At 36.4% G+C, this 16,069-nt stretch overlaps 2 protein-coding genes across 3 annotated transcripts in view; one reads left to right on the top strand and one right to left on the bottom strand.

Annotated features, from left to right (window-relative positions):
• The first annotated feature begins 439 nt into the window (after positions 1 to 439).
• The window catches only part of LOC117111227, a 25,284-nt gene continuing 9,654 nt past the window's right edge, over positions 440 to 16,069 (top strand). Inside the window, exons 1-2 of the mRNA XM_033254124.1 lie at positions 440 to 660; positions 4,444 to 5,755. Of these exons, the coding sequence (XP_033110015.1) occupies positions 5,270 to 5,755 (486 nt within the window). The 5' untranslated portion in view covers positions 440 to 660; positions 4,444 to 5,269. The remainder of the gene's footprint in view (positions 661 to 4,443; positions 5,756 to 16,069) is intronic.
• On the bottom strand, positions 9,117 to 15,905 carry LOC117111228. 2 transcript variants are annotated; one of them, XR_004445842.1, is made up of 5 exons: positions 15,714 to 15,905; positions 14,678 to 15,106; positions 12,428 to 14,281; positions 11,607 to 12,041; positions 9,117 to 10,679 (listed from the first exon to the last, which is right to left on the bottom strand). XR_004445842.1 is itself a non-coding variant. In XM_033254125.1 (5 exons), the coding sequence occupies exons 3-5, from the start codon at positions 12,507 to 12,509 to the stop codon at positions 10,210 to 10,212; spliced, it is 987 nt and encodes a 328-aa protein (XP_033110016.1). In that variant the 5' UTR covers positions 12,510 to 14,281; positions 14,678 to 15,106; positions 15,714 to 15,897; the 3' UTR covers positions 9,117 to 10,209. The 2 variants fall into 2 exon arrangements, 1 of the variants encoding a protein (XP_033110016.1); XM_033254125.1 differs by having other exon boundaries at positions 15,714 to 15,897.

Below are 16,069 nucleotides of genomic sequence, written 5' to 3'. Positions count from 1 at the left end.
CATCAACCTTCCTGAAATAAAGGGAGGTAAGTAGACAGCCACGACAAAAGTGATACAATTTAAAAAGAAGAGGCAGTAATGAAAAGTTAGATTTAATGCATTCAAAAATTTCCTTCGGGCCTTGCAGGCCCTTAGGATTTTCAAGCATTAAATCTAACCTTCGTATAATAATTTTCTTATAGTGTACTATGCAGAGCTCTACTAATTGCTTATTATTGGCGGTATAATTGGTATAATATAATTGGTATAATATAATTGGTATAATTGGTCTTGATTCCAAGACGAGTGATGGAATATTCTCTTTGAGAATGAATAAAGATTACTTATGACTTACGACTTATAGTAATAATTCGTTAAGAGCAAATATTTGATATCAGTCATGATTTAATATAGCGCCCTCTCTCCTCGATCTTGTAACATTTACTCCATGCTACAACACATTGCTACAACACAATGCTACAACACAATGCAGTAATACGGTAATGTGTGTTCTGATGGATTCATCTGCTAACCCAGCTCGGTATTTTCACTGGATAAACGCCTTTTACTGGAATCTATTACCTGAATATGTGTTAGCTACCTGGATCGAATGATATTAAATTTAACAAGTTTCCTAAATTATATTCTATCATCGTCGACGGTTATCACTCAACGTTTCAGGTACGGTATAATGCATGCCATTTAATTGACAAACTGCACTTATTACAGACCTAACTAATCTGATTTGTTTGTAGGCCCATGTTCAAAATTGCTACCATTGTTGTTTATTAATTGTTTGCATAAGCCTAAATATTTAGCTGGTTTGCCAGTGTGCATTATTGTGCAATGTTTTCTTCTAGGATAAGCCTATTGTTAAAACTCATTCATGCTTCATAATTGATAAGTGCCACACGTAACCATTACTATTCCATTATTGCTCAGTTTGTTTGAAACATCGTAGTCATAATCGTCCACTAGTATAATAAATGATGGTTCCTCAAGATTTCAGAACAAACGTGTACAGTGTTGCTTAGTGACCGCTAATTACAAGATCAATATTTTATCATTTTCCGATGTTGGTTTCTTTCTAATTAGGGACTTAACAGAGATACAAGTACTATAGAGGGAATGGATTTAAAAAAAATTAACAAAGCTACCCCTGTTGATTGTAGCCTAGGTATTAAGATGAATCGGTGTAGTCCTATCCTGCTGTAGGCCTACTAGAAGTGTAACCAAGGACTTAAAATACGTGAGAATAATAATAATAATAATAATAAATCGAAATTACAAAAATTTGACTGCGTGTGGTCAATTGCAAACCATTCTTCAATTGCTACATAAAGGTATAGCTAAAGGTACATAGTTCATCAACGAAAGTTCCTTATTATAGTTGTATGAAAAAATAGATCTCTGGTGGAAATCGAACCAACAGCCTCGGCGATCGACCGTTTAGACCACAGAGGCTCCAACGATATCATTAGGGATCTAAGACCGCTAGTCTCTCCCCCTTCAACAACATACAACGGAGCTAATATTCAAGCTACGTAAAATAGCTTAAAGGTAGCAGCTTTTTATATATTTCTCATACGCATATATATACGTGTAAACGCTGAAGGACACAGGCGTGTCAGAAATATTCGTCCTGAATATATTTTATGTCTCTATTATGTCAACGTATTCAATCGTTTCATTGGGGTATAAGAGACAGGTATATGAACACAATAGGGGTCCACAGTCTCTCATGAGTGTCCCCAAAAATATCATACAACCATCCAAAATCCCACAAGCAAAATTCTAACTCATCTCCCCAAATTCATTTTAATATCTCACCAGTGGTTCCGCAAAGTAAAGAAGTCTTCTGCCATCCAGGGTCATCCATCTCTTGCGGTAGGCCTCACTGCCCTTGGGTCCAGTCTTACACAGCCAACCCTCCTTGTGGAAGTCACGACTCAGCTGTGACCTCAACTGCAAGAAAAAAGAAATTCCAGCTTATGCAAGAGTATACTAAGTCAATTTAAAAGCAGGACACACACTGTCTCTTATACACATCTAGATGTGTATAAGAGACAGATATATAGTGGAGGATTAAACAGTGTGGTGATTTTTATACACACATCGGGCACAAAATGCGCCGACGCGATTCCCCATGATGAGAGGCGCGCACAACAGGATGGTGCTTTAATAGAAATCTGCTATGACAGCAGCTACCGACAATAATTAGACGGCATCGCGTCGTCAACAAGCGCTCACAGAAAGCGGATAATGATTCGTTGACCGGCCGACGGACGTACGACGCAGCGTACTGTATGTTTTTTATGACATAACTTTTCAAAACCTGGGGAACATGCGATGCCCGGCCACGAGGCTGACAAAATTTTAAAAATAAAGATTACAACCACATTTGGTCGACACTTCGTAAACAAGTGAATCGCTTACTGTATATTTTGTGCTGTCCTGTGTCCTAGGGCGGCCCCGTATGATAAATTAATAATAATATTAATATAATAGTTATATTTCGGTACAGTACTTACCGTATATTATACCAAGTATGTATGAGGTTTATATCGTTGTTGAAATGTTGCTATGGTAGTTGTAGTTGTAGTTTTTTAAATTCAATCTAAACACCCATTTGAACGTGGATCTGCATAGTGGAATTAATTACACTGTGAATATGGAAATGCCCAGTAAACGCAGACAAGCGGCGAGGATTTGTAGACGCATTTTGACATTTGAGCATGCAGAGCAGAGTAATAATATTGGATCAACATTGGATTTACCTTCAATAAACCTGTGGTATTTACCACTTAAACCTTTTCTATCGGCATTATGATTTATTACTCTAGCGATATACCATCGTCAGATCTCCCAGCATCATTATTATTATCTATTTTAAGGAACATGGGCTAAGGATTGCAAACTGCGAATGCATACTGTCTTGGAGTAAGTAAATAAAATAATAAATAAAATAAAGTAATTAAAAATGTAATAATAATAATAATAATATTGTTATGAAGTTTGGGAGTAGGGTTGCCTTTGTTCGTGTAGACAAATTCTTGATAACTTTACTTCGATGACGTGCAAGGAGGATGCAGGAGAGGAAAGGGATGTGCGCTTGAGATATTGGCTTAGCATATTGATGTATCGATCATGATGATATAGCACTTCGAATAATGTTAGGATCTGGCTATAAATAGAACAGAAATTAGAGTGATCTTTGAGTGAATTGATTGACCTTTGACAAATCATTCTTTAAAAAAAAAAATTAAGTTAGGCTTAATTGAAGTTTCCCTACTCTATAGATGCAAGTCTCATTTGAATGTTTCGTCTAATATCCCATGTCCGTGCTTTTTCTAAGTATTTTTTTCTTTTTTGTTCTCTTTATCTACATTATTGGATAATCCAGTTTATTAAGCTACATTTGCACTAGACACGATGAAGACACGATGATTATTTATATTCTTCACTGAGCGCATTCTTATCGTGTCGTCGTGCCATTATCGTGTCTAGTGTAATGCAGCTTTGGACACACACATTCTGACCCCTCCTTACACAAAGAACACCCCTCTTAAAAGTGGGCGCGGTCGTGCTTTGATTATAAGTTTTCGAAAGTCGTTCAAGGGGCGAAGCGAAAATTTAGACAATTTAGGGTTTCAAAGGCTTATTTAACCGATTTTAGAGTCTACTAGAAAATATGATAATTGTTTTTCTCCCTGACGAATTGTGCTTTGTGGAAAGCCCTCCCCGACGGGGGCCCTTCCCCTCCCCCTGATGGCGCCACCCTTTGAATTAGAATGGACATTTCCGCTAAGCCCCGCTCCTTGGATATTGTCGCTGAAACATACACAAACACGTACGTTTGTGAGACATGCGCGTATCCCTGACACTGTTCTTATCAGTTATTAAGTTTGATCGACACTCCGAAAAGGTCCATTATGCCGTAAAACTTCCTTCTTTAAAGCAAAGTATCCATTAAGCCACAGAGCTTACGGTATAAGACGAAAATTTGATCAAACATTGACTTAACTTTAACTGTAATGAGTAATGTCTGTAAACAGCTCAATCGTAAACAAACAAAACCATCCAGTGGGAACATTGCATACACACCTGAACAGTAATGCTGTGCCTCAGTATACCCAGAGTAAACGCAGTGGTGGAGATTTCATTTTTTGGAAGGTGGACGGTCAACAGGCCAAGTCAGGAATAGTATAAAATATGGAGAAATAAGACCAACCAATTTCTACTTATCCGTGAGATGTGTATAAGAGACAGGGCCTATACTGATGAAAATCAAATATACACCACTGCTGGCTTTTTCTAATTCATTTATAACTTAATTCTTTATAATCAATCTGTCTCAATTCTTAGTTCTTTCGAATCGACCACCTCTCGCTCATACCAATATTTCAAATCGCAGTCCCATTATTTTATTTAAAAAATATCCTTTTTTATTATTGATTTCAACAGATTAAAATCTTTATGTGGCATTCGACCTTCAATTTGTTTGCTATCCGAGACATTGTTTCTTCGCAATGTAGGACAACCATGCAGTGATGTGGTTAAAAATAGATGATGCCGATTGAAGACCTAGATCACTGAAGTAATTTCATATTCAACTACGCTACGGGTCTTTCAAACCACTGACACATCAAGCGTGATTTTTATGTGTAGATTTCGTTCACTTTGTATATTTGATGCTGCTTGATTAACATCAGTCAGTGGTCTTCGATTTCTTTACGAGTGACAGCTTCCGTATTGCTCTCAATCTAACAGGTCCTTTCATTGTCAACAATCCATCTTCGTTTTTTCCGAAGAGAACGCGTATTTTGTGTCACATTACGTTGAATATCTGTCATTATTAATAATTATATTTTCTAATCATGAGTGATTTTTATGAGAGATATTAAACAGTCGTGTTTCAAGGCCTAACCAGGATGCCAAACGCCTGTTGATCGCGCGACAATGATCCTGAAGTCTTAAGTGCGTTCATAATCCATTGAATAAAATTATCTATCGCTTGACGACAATTACGTTAGAAAGAGTCGAAGGAAATTAACGAGCTGAGTGTGTTTACAATCGCATGGATTTCCACCCTCCAGGGTTATCACTAATGCCGTACCAATGGCAAAGTCAGTGTACAATAGTATTGGTATCGGACGGTAGTGAGCTTTGTTTTAATTACTGTTATTGAACCAACACGTCTCATATGTTTATTCACTTCATTAATTATCTGTGATGCTGAACTTGGCAACGTAGCGGGAACTATATCGTGCACCAATATATAGTTACAAAAATGACGTCTGAAAATACTATACTCACAGAGTGTGTCCAAAGAACAGCCATGGTGAGAGGAGCAGACGATCTGAGCTCTCATATACCTTCAACTGCCTTTGTTACAATAATTATTGTTAGTTTTTTTGTTTTCACCAAGTCGATTTACGAGTACATAAAAAAACGTAGAACAAAATTAAATTTGATTATTGTAGGCTCGGGCCCAATTGGGCTAACGACTGCAATAATAGCGGCCCAGAACAAACGAATTTCTCGCATTACACTTTATGAAAGTAAACCTAGGCAGAACCTGTTTGTACGACCACAACAAATCGCCCTGGACAGACGATCTATCCACTTCTTGAAATCACTAAAGATAGACTTTAACGCTATTGAAGGTTGTTGGGAAAACGACCGATTTTTTACACGGGTCGGTACATTTCAAGAACACCTTTTGGAAATACTCAAGAAGCTGGATGCCGATCTGGAGATAAAGTTCGGATGCAAGGTAAGATAAGATGAACTTAAAAAAGTGTTATAAACACGAGCATTTTATGTGGCGCTTTGTAATTTGTAGATCTATGTGACAATAATACACGTTTACATAATAATAAGGTGGATAATGCTTGAAGCCACGCGTATGCAAAATGGTATTTCTATGCGAGAATAATAATATTGTCCCACTCGATGTTGATTTTTTTTTATTAATTGCATTTACAAGTACGTTGAGCATTTCCAATGCGATCGGTATAGTATGAGGGGTATTCAGGAAGATAAACATTGAAAGAGTTCGAATATAGATAAATTACATTTCTCATTAATCTAATATCAATATTTCAGCATCATAAGTGCAGGGCAGGTGCTTCTTGTAACTTTAGGATTACCTACAGCAAAGCAAAATAAAATATTGAATACAGCTCCCGTATTAATATAAAACTCCCGTAAAAATATACATTGTGAGGTTTCGTCTGATGGAATTTTCCGAAGACTTAGAGAACTTAGAGAAGAATTGCTCATTACTAAATTTACAGAGGAGGAGGATTAGTCCACGTGGGTTCATCTTTTGATTGAAATATTGAAAAGGAGGAAATTATTGCCAATTTTGAAAGGTTATTACGAAACACTCTGAATGGTACTGGCTTGCCACAAAGGGGCAGCGCCTTAGAGGTCAGTAACTAAAGGGGAATAGGCCTACTTGTCCAACTTTCTATTATGAGCAGCATCAATTAATCAATTAAGTATCAAATGGAACGGTGAGTTCCATGACAGTGAGTTTTCTTAAATCAGGCCAATAAAGGCAGATATCGGGAATGAGGTTTTTTTTGGATACATTCTATTGTATTGGGATTGTTGAACAATGGAGATTTGCAGAGGCGCTGGCGAGGAGGTCGCAAAGGATAAGAGGAGGAGATTTAACAGTTTTGAAATATATATACATATATATATATATATATACATATTTATATATATATATATATATATATTAGATAAAATAAAAACTCTTATAGGAACATATTTTTTTTTTTTTTTTTTTAAAGGCAAATGGGAAAATCCCATAAAACAGCAAACGGCCACATAATGCAAAACTATTTAAAATTAAAACGGAACAGTAAAGAAAATCCGATCAGAATGCAGTCGTCTATTCACAGTGGGACTGGAATTTAGGCCATGATAAATGAAAGAAAAACCAAACGCCTCGGGTGTCTGTAAAAACATCAGATTTCTGCTTATTTTGTAACATATCCATTGTATACGCTGTTTGACAAGAACACGTCTGATTACAGGAGGTCGTACAGTTGTTTATGCAAATCACAGCGCACTCTATCAATACGCATCATTTTCATGTTAAAATTAGAACAGGGTCCGATGCCCCGACGAGGGGTCAAATTTCCCCAAAGAAAGCAAAGTGGGCGCGGTCGTGCTTTGATTATAAGTTTTCGAAAGTCGTTCAAGGGGCGAAGCGAAAATTTAGACAATTTAGGGTTTCAAAGGCTTATTTAACCGATTTTAGAGTCTACTAGAAAATATGATAATTGTTTTTCTCCCTGACGAATTGTGCTTTGTGGAAAGCCCTCCCCGACGGGGGCCCTTCCCCTCCCCCTGATGGCGCCACCCTTTGAATTAGAATGGACATTTCCGCTAAGCCCCGCTCCTTGGATATTGTCGCTGAAACATACACAAACACGTACGTTTGTGAGACATGCGCGTATCCCTGACACTGTTCTTATCAGTTATTAAGTTTGATCGACACTCCGAAAAGGTCCATTATGCCGTAAAACTTCCTTCTTTAAAGCAAAGTATCCATTAAGCCACAGAGCTTACGGTATAAGACGAAAATTTGATCAAACATTGACTTAACTTTAACTGTAATGAGTAATGTCTGTAAACAGCTCAATCGTAAACAAACAAAACCATCCAGTGGGAACATTGCATACACACCTGAACAGTAATGCTGTGCCTCAGTATACCCAGAGTAAACGCAGTGGTGGAGATTTCATTTTTTAGAAGGTGGACGGTCAACAGGCCAAGTCAGGAATAGTATAAAATATGGAGAAATAAGACCAACCAATTTCTACTTATCCGTGCCTATAAGTCTAGGCTTATACATTGTTCTTTAAAACCAACCCCAATCCATTGTAACATTCCGTGGAATGTAGGTCTATACCAATTTCATATTCAGGTTATAACATTTATCATAGAACCATAATAAATGTAGCAGGCCTGTTTGTACAGTTTCTCTTAAAATGGCTACCATTCTTTGGCGTTATTATCCTGTTGTTTACTGTAGGCTACATATAAAACGTTAAATAGATCGAAAGTCAACAGTACCTGCCCAGTATAAATATTAAATTTGTCGTATGATTTGAAATATATACAATAAGAGGTAAAACATTCTTCCTGTTTCGTATGTACAAAATTGGCCAATGACTAGATTAAAATATATTTGTATAAGCTTGTCTATTAAAACAAGAGCTCAAAGTTTTCTCATATTTGATCTTATAATGTAGATTTTAGATGCTATTTTACTCTCAGCATTTCTAAAGCACTAAAAAAATTGTGATATACCCATGTTTGGGTGTAATATGACATCATCAACCCATATATGGGCAAATCACGTAAATATGTTACATAATAGTTGAAAGTGTGGACAGAACGTTAGTGGCGGGAATTGAGGAAGATCTGATACTCTATTACCAAAATGTCCCAATTTCATGCTTGTACCCAATTCTGATTCCAATTATAATTATATATAATTAATATTTTATAATTGGAGTTCAATAATATTCTGCTAACGTTAACAGTGTTAATGAGTGTACTCTTACGATTCGTTTATGTTAATATTTGTTCTTCGTACAGTTAAGTCTATTTCACTGTTGTGTTGGTAGGAAGATAGAGATAGTTAATAAAATATGATAATGTAAGCTTGTCGCTTTGTCAAGTAGATGTACAGAAACTAGTGTCTTCTTCAAATTGCTATTATTTTAAATATACACAGAGCAGATGTCAGACTGATTCAGTATTAATTATTGAAGTCAACCATTGTTACTTTATCCTGAAGTAATAATACCATCAATATACATTCCCTATTATTGTTTTGTTTAGCTAAGTGTTCGACTGTGTCAATAAAATTACATGGCTCGTTAGAGAATGTTTTCATGCAGACAGGTCATATAAATCACGTATCCAAGCCTATATATTCCAAACTCATTGATTAATAAATGCGATAACATTAAGTTCACTGTTATATTACCGGCCAAAATGTATAGAGAAAGTGATGGTTAACAATGGAGTATGCCCACATCCATGTTGTTAGAAATGTCGATTAATCATCCATATTGTTACCATTACATAACCTGTGTGTGTGTGTGTTTTTTGTTTTTTTTTTAGAAGCCGTCATTCATGGTTAGTCAGTAATAGGCATGTGCTCATAATGGCTTCACTACACCCATTGTTTACCTCTCTCGAGTGTGAATCCCTAGCAAACTTATAACCTTTCTGATAACGACTACTTTGAAATAATACCAATTTAACGGTTGTTTATTAGTGTTGGTTTTCAATCAGCGTTTCAGTCAGCTGAACAGAAGTAACCTTCCTAATAGCCTATCGAAATTTAAGACGATTTATTGTTGGCAGTCTGTACAGCAGTTGTTTTCTAAATTAATATTATGCGGTGTCTATGCAACAAACGCCATAACCAACATAAGGCTTACATAATATTCTTTAATGTAAAAGAAATTTACAATCAGTCTGTTGCAATATTATATAGAGCTAGTTTAGAAGAAACAAATTGTATTTTAAAGATTTGTCTTTTAGTTGCTTCTAAATAAAGGTTTTCTTCGATTAGTGTCTAAAGTGTTCCTGGCGATAAAATAAATCATAATGACTACGGTACTAAAACGTGCAAATCGATCCGGAACTTGCATATAATAGAACGATAGATTCATATCCTCGTAGTTACTGCATAAATTGTAAATCTGTCCATAATTATACATTTTCGGTCTCTTGTAAAATTAGTAGCTTGCAGCTCCTTTGTATTACGCATTATTTCCATAAAATCGCTACACTTTCATTACAGCGTTTTCACTGCAATCTTTCGCACTGTGTAGCTCTCCGATTCGACCAACCAATCAGCGTCAGCGAAAGCTGTCTGCTATAGCCTGCAGCGATTTTATGGAAACCACGCTTCACTTTGCTTTGCAATAATAGTCACATTTGTATTTAAATAACATTAATTGAAATACCACTTTAATGAAATCTAAGTAAATAAATTACAATAATTTGAATATCCCATCATCTTATGACTGTAAAAAAGTGTAAACGCCTTAATTTCCAACCTGTCTGGCATAGATTACATTAGGCTTTCTTTCTACAAGGCCCAATGTTCTGCCGAATGTGATCGATAGGTCTTCACAATTGCCGCCTTCATATCACTTGTCATTTATGCATATACAAATTTTTAGTTTAAACAAATGTTTCTAAATCGTCAGTTTTACTGTCCACATCACCCGCATCCCACGTACTACTAATACTACATTGAGCTAGGTAAATGTCTGACGGTTCATCATCGTAGTTCATATGGAATAAATAATTTGCCATCACTGTTTCATAACTTGGTGGAAGGTCCGAATTAGTATTTTCTACGTCATAAGATGTTGAAGCGCCCTCATCGACTGGATATAGCATAAACTCCATACATTTTTCATAAGATGGAGGCCCAGGGTCTGGCGGTGGTCCTGCAGGGTTTTCTATTCCTCTAGTATTGAAAACATCATTTATTTCTGTTTCTTCGTCACTGGTTAAATCTTCCGAGTGTTTACGATTCCGTTTAATTTTTTTCCAGCATGATCTTATTAGCATCAATGTTGGCAGGAGAAAGAAAACAAACAAACCAAAAAGTCCTTCAGTCGATGATATCTGTCCATGAATGAAGCCTGTAGAAAAATAATATTAAATTAGCTTACAAAGTGATTTGTATGCCTAACATTAAAACTATACAAAAACTGATGATATGATATTGGCCGTTGATCTTACTGCTGTTTTACAATTTGTCACTATAATAATCCTTTAAAAAATTTTATGTGAAGCCCACTACGCCAAATAAGTACTGTAATGTCATATATTACATTCTAAAGTATAATATTGAATATTGCTACGGTACGTCTTTAACTATAATTTTAGAAAGACATCTGCAAATGGAAGAGCTTTTCAAATAAAAAACAATTGTGAGCCAATAATTGTGTATATGTTGACACAAGCAGTTGTAATACAAAATATAATATAAACTGGATTATAGATTAGATAGGAAAATGCTGTACTGGATGTAGACATTATATATTCGTCATGTTTTATCCAACTCTTAATTGACTTATATTCTGGGGAGGTGGGTGACATGATCATTTGATTATATATTACGTTATATAGTGATACACATTTGTGGTAGGTCCCACTTACCTATACATATTACTTTGCTACCTTCCACTGAGCTGTACGAACCTAATTTAATTTGAATAATACATTTTCGAATGTGTTTCTTTTGTAAGGTGACAACTCCTCGTCCAATAATTTGTAGATTCGTGTCAATGAGAAATTGTTATTTTACGATATTTTAATTGACGTAAATTTGAACTAATGCATTTAACAGAAGACAAGTGGGTACCTGGTAGGTTCAAACACAGCCTGCGCTGAATACAGCTGCAACATTATGGAATTCCCCTATGGGGCTTGAATGTGTGTTCCATATGTGCTTGATCCAGTGATCCGGGGGTAATAATGTTCAAGCGCTTCGAGGTTGTGTCAACGGGAGGCGCTATATAAATCCAGAATTATTATTATTATTATTATTATTATATTATACTTACTAATATCACAGAAAATAAAAACGCCTTTAAGTCCCGTACCAGTTGCTATTCCTATGTATCGAATATTAAGTGGATTCGAATCCGTCCAAGACATAAACGCAGTTTCATTATAACGGCCTATTTTTATTGTTCCTGATTCAAAATTTATCCAAAATGTCTTAAATTGGTTGTATTCCAGTAAACTATACGGAGTTTCTTCTGAGCATTCGTCTTTGCACCGTGGACACCGTCGTATTGCTGCCGTGTTGGCCTTCTCTGAGTTACCTATAGCTAGTTCATATTGGCTATCCGTATCATATGCTACTGGAGACAGCGTTATGTAAGCATACTTCATTACTTTGATACTAACTTCGAAACTAGTTACATCCACCGCTAACTCTTTCATGGGGTAGATATACTCCTTAATTGTTGTGTCTGTCCGAAAACGCGAACAGTCTGGAATAGAAGACATTCAATATACTTTTAACACGTCTTAATTATTTTCTATTTTACAATGGAACGATTGGTTTTATGCATCTCGTATTGAGTCTATAATATGCCTTGTTATTTCGAAATAATTGCTGACAAAAGAATGGTTTAGGCTTAAGCCAATACACTCTAAAGTAAGATAATATTGATATGGAATAAGAAAACTAAAATACTAATTTCCTGAAAAGCATTTAATCTCCGTTGGACGTGCCACAAAGAGGACTACGTTATGATATGATATTATGATATTCACGCAATAGGAATTTAATTCAGATTGGTATGTGAGCTCGGCGTTTCCTGACGGTGAAGTCCCGTGACCTCTCAATATTAAATCGAAATATAGCCATTCTTACCTGAGCTACTTGAAAAAGAGAAGAATACGAGAAGGAAGACGATAGCAATAAGCTGTGATGAGCGTCCCACGCTCCCTTGCATTCTCACTCATTCCCAAGAAGAGTATGCAAAAGATTGAACCCGTCGCCTCATAAATACTGTTATGTAGGCGGATAAAATAACAGCATTGATTAAATTGATATTTAACGCTCCTGAACACAGAACAATCAATAGAGGTAACCAGTGAATAGTGAGCTATTGTCTCAACATTTGCACGAGTAAATCAATTCGTCATTTTAGCCTAGAGCCTATACTAGTACAGGGTTATAACACTTTTAGTCAGATCACACAAATCCCCAGGCCTAGTTGGATCTGTAGTTAGTCTGCACATCAAACAGTAGGCAATGCCTTTTAATCCCACTTTAATAAAGTGTTTTACTTTCTTCTTTGAAGGAGTGGAGAAGGGGGGGGGGGTAGGAGAATTCCTAATGTGAGTAATATGGCTTCGTTCGCTCAGCTCGCTTTGATAATTTTAGGCCTACTGTAGGCCTATACTTTGCTATTATGCATTATTTATTGCAAGTGAAATAAAAAGTAAAAAACACAATGATATCGAATTTCATTTAGGCCTATGTTAAGCCAAAAAAGGGTTATTTTCTAAAAACAATGGGTTGAAAATACTATAGAATAAAAGCTGAAAAAGAAAGTGAGTTACAGGAGATCAATGAACAGGCAAATAAATCATCGGAGGAAAATAAGATAAGATACAAAATATAATTTTATTTGAAGAGCCCGTATATCTGGCAAAGACTGACATACGGGAATTCTGATTGATGATAAAGTGTTTTTAAATAAAGATATTAAAATTGTGTTTTCTTTCGATTAATGATTAACGTGTCTTAGACGTTAATCAAGAATCTTAATGGCTACTTCACGTATTAATCGATCCGGTACTTTCATTACTCTTACACGTACATGACTTGCATTTGTATATTTGCTGTCTCTTAAAATCGCCCGCTCCTTCAGATTACCTGGAATTTCTTTAGCCAACATACTATAGTACAGTACTTGCTTTAGAATCAACAAGAATTAAGTTACAATTTAACGCGTTGAGTCCAACTATAAAATTTTAAGCCTTTGTAAAGTAGCCTGTCCCTAAGAATAAGCGAATATGCATCCTACGACTGTTAAAATGTAAACACTCTGAGCCTTTTAGTCTTAAATTGGAGAGCTATGAAGTGTGTATTTTCATTTAATTTTACCACGCCTGCTGACAGAATTAAGGCCTTCTGTACGGACGACTGTAATTGGTCGTCAGTGGGCCACTATTTTCCTAGCAACCTGATGTAATTCCGCCCTCAGATCATTTATCATTCATTTAATAAAACGTTTGGATTAGACGGATGTTTCTAAATCGTCACTCTTTCTGTCTGCGTCGCCTCCATCCCAGGCACTACTAATACTAAACTGATACCGGTTTACATTTGACTGTGATTCGGAGTTTATATCAAATAAAAAATATGCCATCGCTGCTTCGTAACTTGGTGGAAGGTCTGAATTATATTCGACGTCACGTGATGAAGATGCGACCTCATCGGCAGAATGTAGTAACTCACTTCCATAAGGAAGCTCCAAACATTTATCATAAGATGGTGGATCGGGGTCTGGCAGCGGTCCTGCTGGATTTTCTATTCCTCTAGTATCGTCAGCATTATTTAACTCTGTTTCATCGCCATTGCCTGAATCTCTCGAATATGCAATCTTTCTTTTTAAATGTTTCAAGTATGATCGTATAAGCATAAGCGTTGCCGGCAAGAAGAGAATGCACAACACCACAATTCCCTCTAATGGTACCGACTGGCTAGTCTTGAATTCTGTTAAGAAAAAACATAAAGAATATTTCACAGAGTTAAAATTATTTGGATTTGTTAAGCCATGCATTTACTGCGCCCGACGGTCGTTCTATGGAGAACGCAACGCCATGACGCAAGCGCAACGGACCCGTTCCGTTTAGACTGCCACGAACAATCAGCAGACGTCGTTGCGTCGTCTAACGCTCACAGTGCGTTGGGTTCGTCGGCCGGCGATCGTACGACTGTCGTACGACTCAGTGAGTGTCCGTATATCAGTATCAGAACCAGATTGATGGTTCTATTTATAACGTCATAAACATCTCCATCTGCCTACTGCTGCTACACATACATAGGCCTACGTGTGAACCACTTCGTCAAAAAATATTTCTACATCTGCAACATCAAAATTATACTTACTAATGTCACAGAAAGTAAAGGTACCCGGGAGCCTCAAAGTCGCTATTCCTATATATCGAATACTCAGCGGATACATATCCGTCCAAGACAGAAACGCAGTTTCATTATAACGGCCTATTTTTATTGTTCCTGATTCAAAATTTACCCAAAATTTCTTAAATTGGTTGTGTTCCAGTAGCCTGTAGGGAGTTGTCTTTGATTCTTTGTCTTCGCACCGGTGACACCGCCGTATTGCTGCCGTGTTAGCATCCTCTGAGTTACCTATAGCTATTTCATATTGGTATTCTGAATCTTTTGCTACTGGAGACAGCGTGATGTACGCGTAATTCATTACTCTGACACTAAAATCAAAACTGTTTACATCTGCTGCCAATTCGTTCATAGGGTACTGATATTTTTTGAATGTGCCCGTCCGAAAGCTTTTGCAATCTGAAATAGAAACGCTAACATATTAGAAATTTAAAAAAAAAATTGTAAGCATCCCTAGCGGTATAAATTTCGATATGCTATCAAATGCCAGCTTAGGCCTACTTATACCTTTTGATTATTGGAATGTATAATTGTTATAAATAACATGACATTATTTTTATTGCTATTGTTATTGCTATTAATTATAATACCGGTAATGCTTTTAGAAAATGTAACATATAGCCTATAGACATAAATAATACATTGACATTGTATGGGGAGATATGGGCTTGCTCAAACAGTGTACACCAAAACACAAATGTTCTGGCCTCAGAACTGATAAAATTGTAATTGGCCAATAATTCCGCTTAGGACTAGACACCTCATCAAAATATAACAGTACCGATAGGGAATTTGCACTAAACTATTGGTCATAATATGCATATTGGATAAATGATTCACTGCCTTCGACACTATACGAGCAAACATAACTATGTTATGATTAACCGTAGTGACACAAGCGGCTTTCAAATTATTGATATCTTTACGTTAACGCAAAATGTTGTCACGGTGTTTAAACAGAGGCCCCAGTGGTCTGTCGATATTGTCGAATCAAAGTTACACTTACCGGAGCTACTTGATACAGCGACGAATACGAGGGAATAGAGAAGAGTAATCAGTTTGGGTGAGTGGTCCGCGCTTCCCTGCATCATCATCCATAGATCACTACTTCTAAGAAAGATGAAATCTTACACCAGTACCATAGCTTGTAACTATGTAATATTAGTAATGGGCGGATGAAAAAACATCATTGATTACACGGGCATTTCACGCTACCTGAACACAGAACAATCAATAATAAAGACTGGAGAGCTTTTGTTTTGAATATTGCAATTGAATTTGACATTTGGTAGTGTAGGCCTAACAATGTAATGCATAGCTAGACCATATATGTATTATGCTAAAAAAAACATACACAAACAA

This window comes from Anneissia japonica, unplaced genomic scaffold (genome assembly GCF_011630105.1).
Source record: "Anneissia japonica isolate Jap-2015-1 unplaced genomic scaffold, ASM1163010v1 scaffold288008_len1385354_cov213, whole genome shotgun sequence".
Lineage (NCBI taxonomy): Eukaryota > Metazoa > Echinodermata > Crinoidea > Comatulida > Comatulidae > Anneissia > Anneissia japonica.
This window is presented reverse-complemented; position numbering and strand designations above follow the sequence as displayed.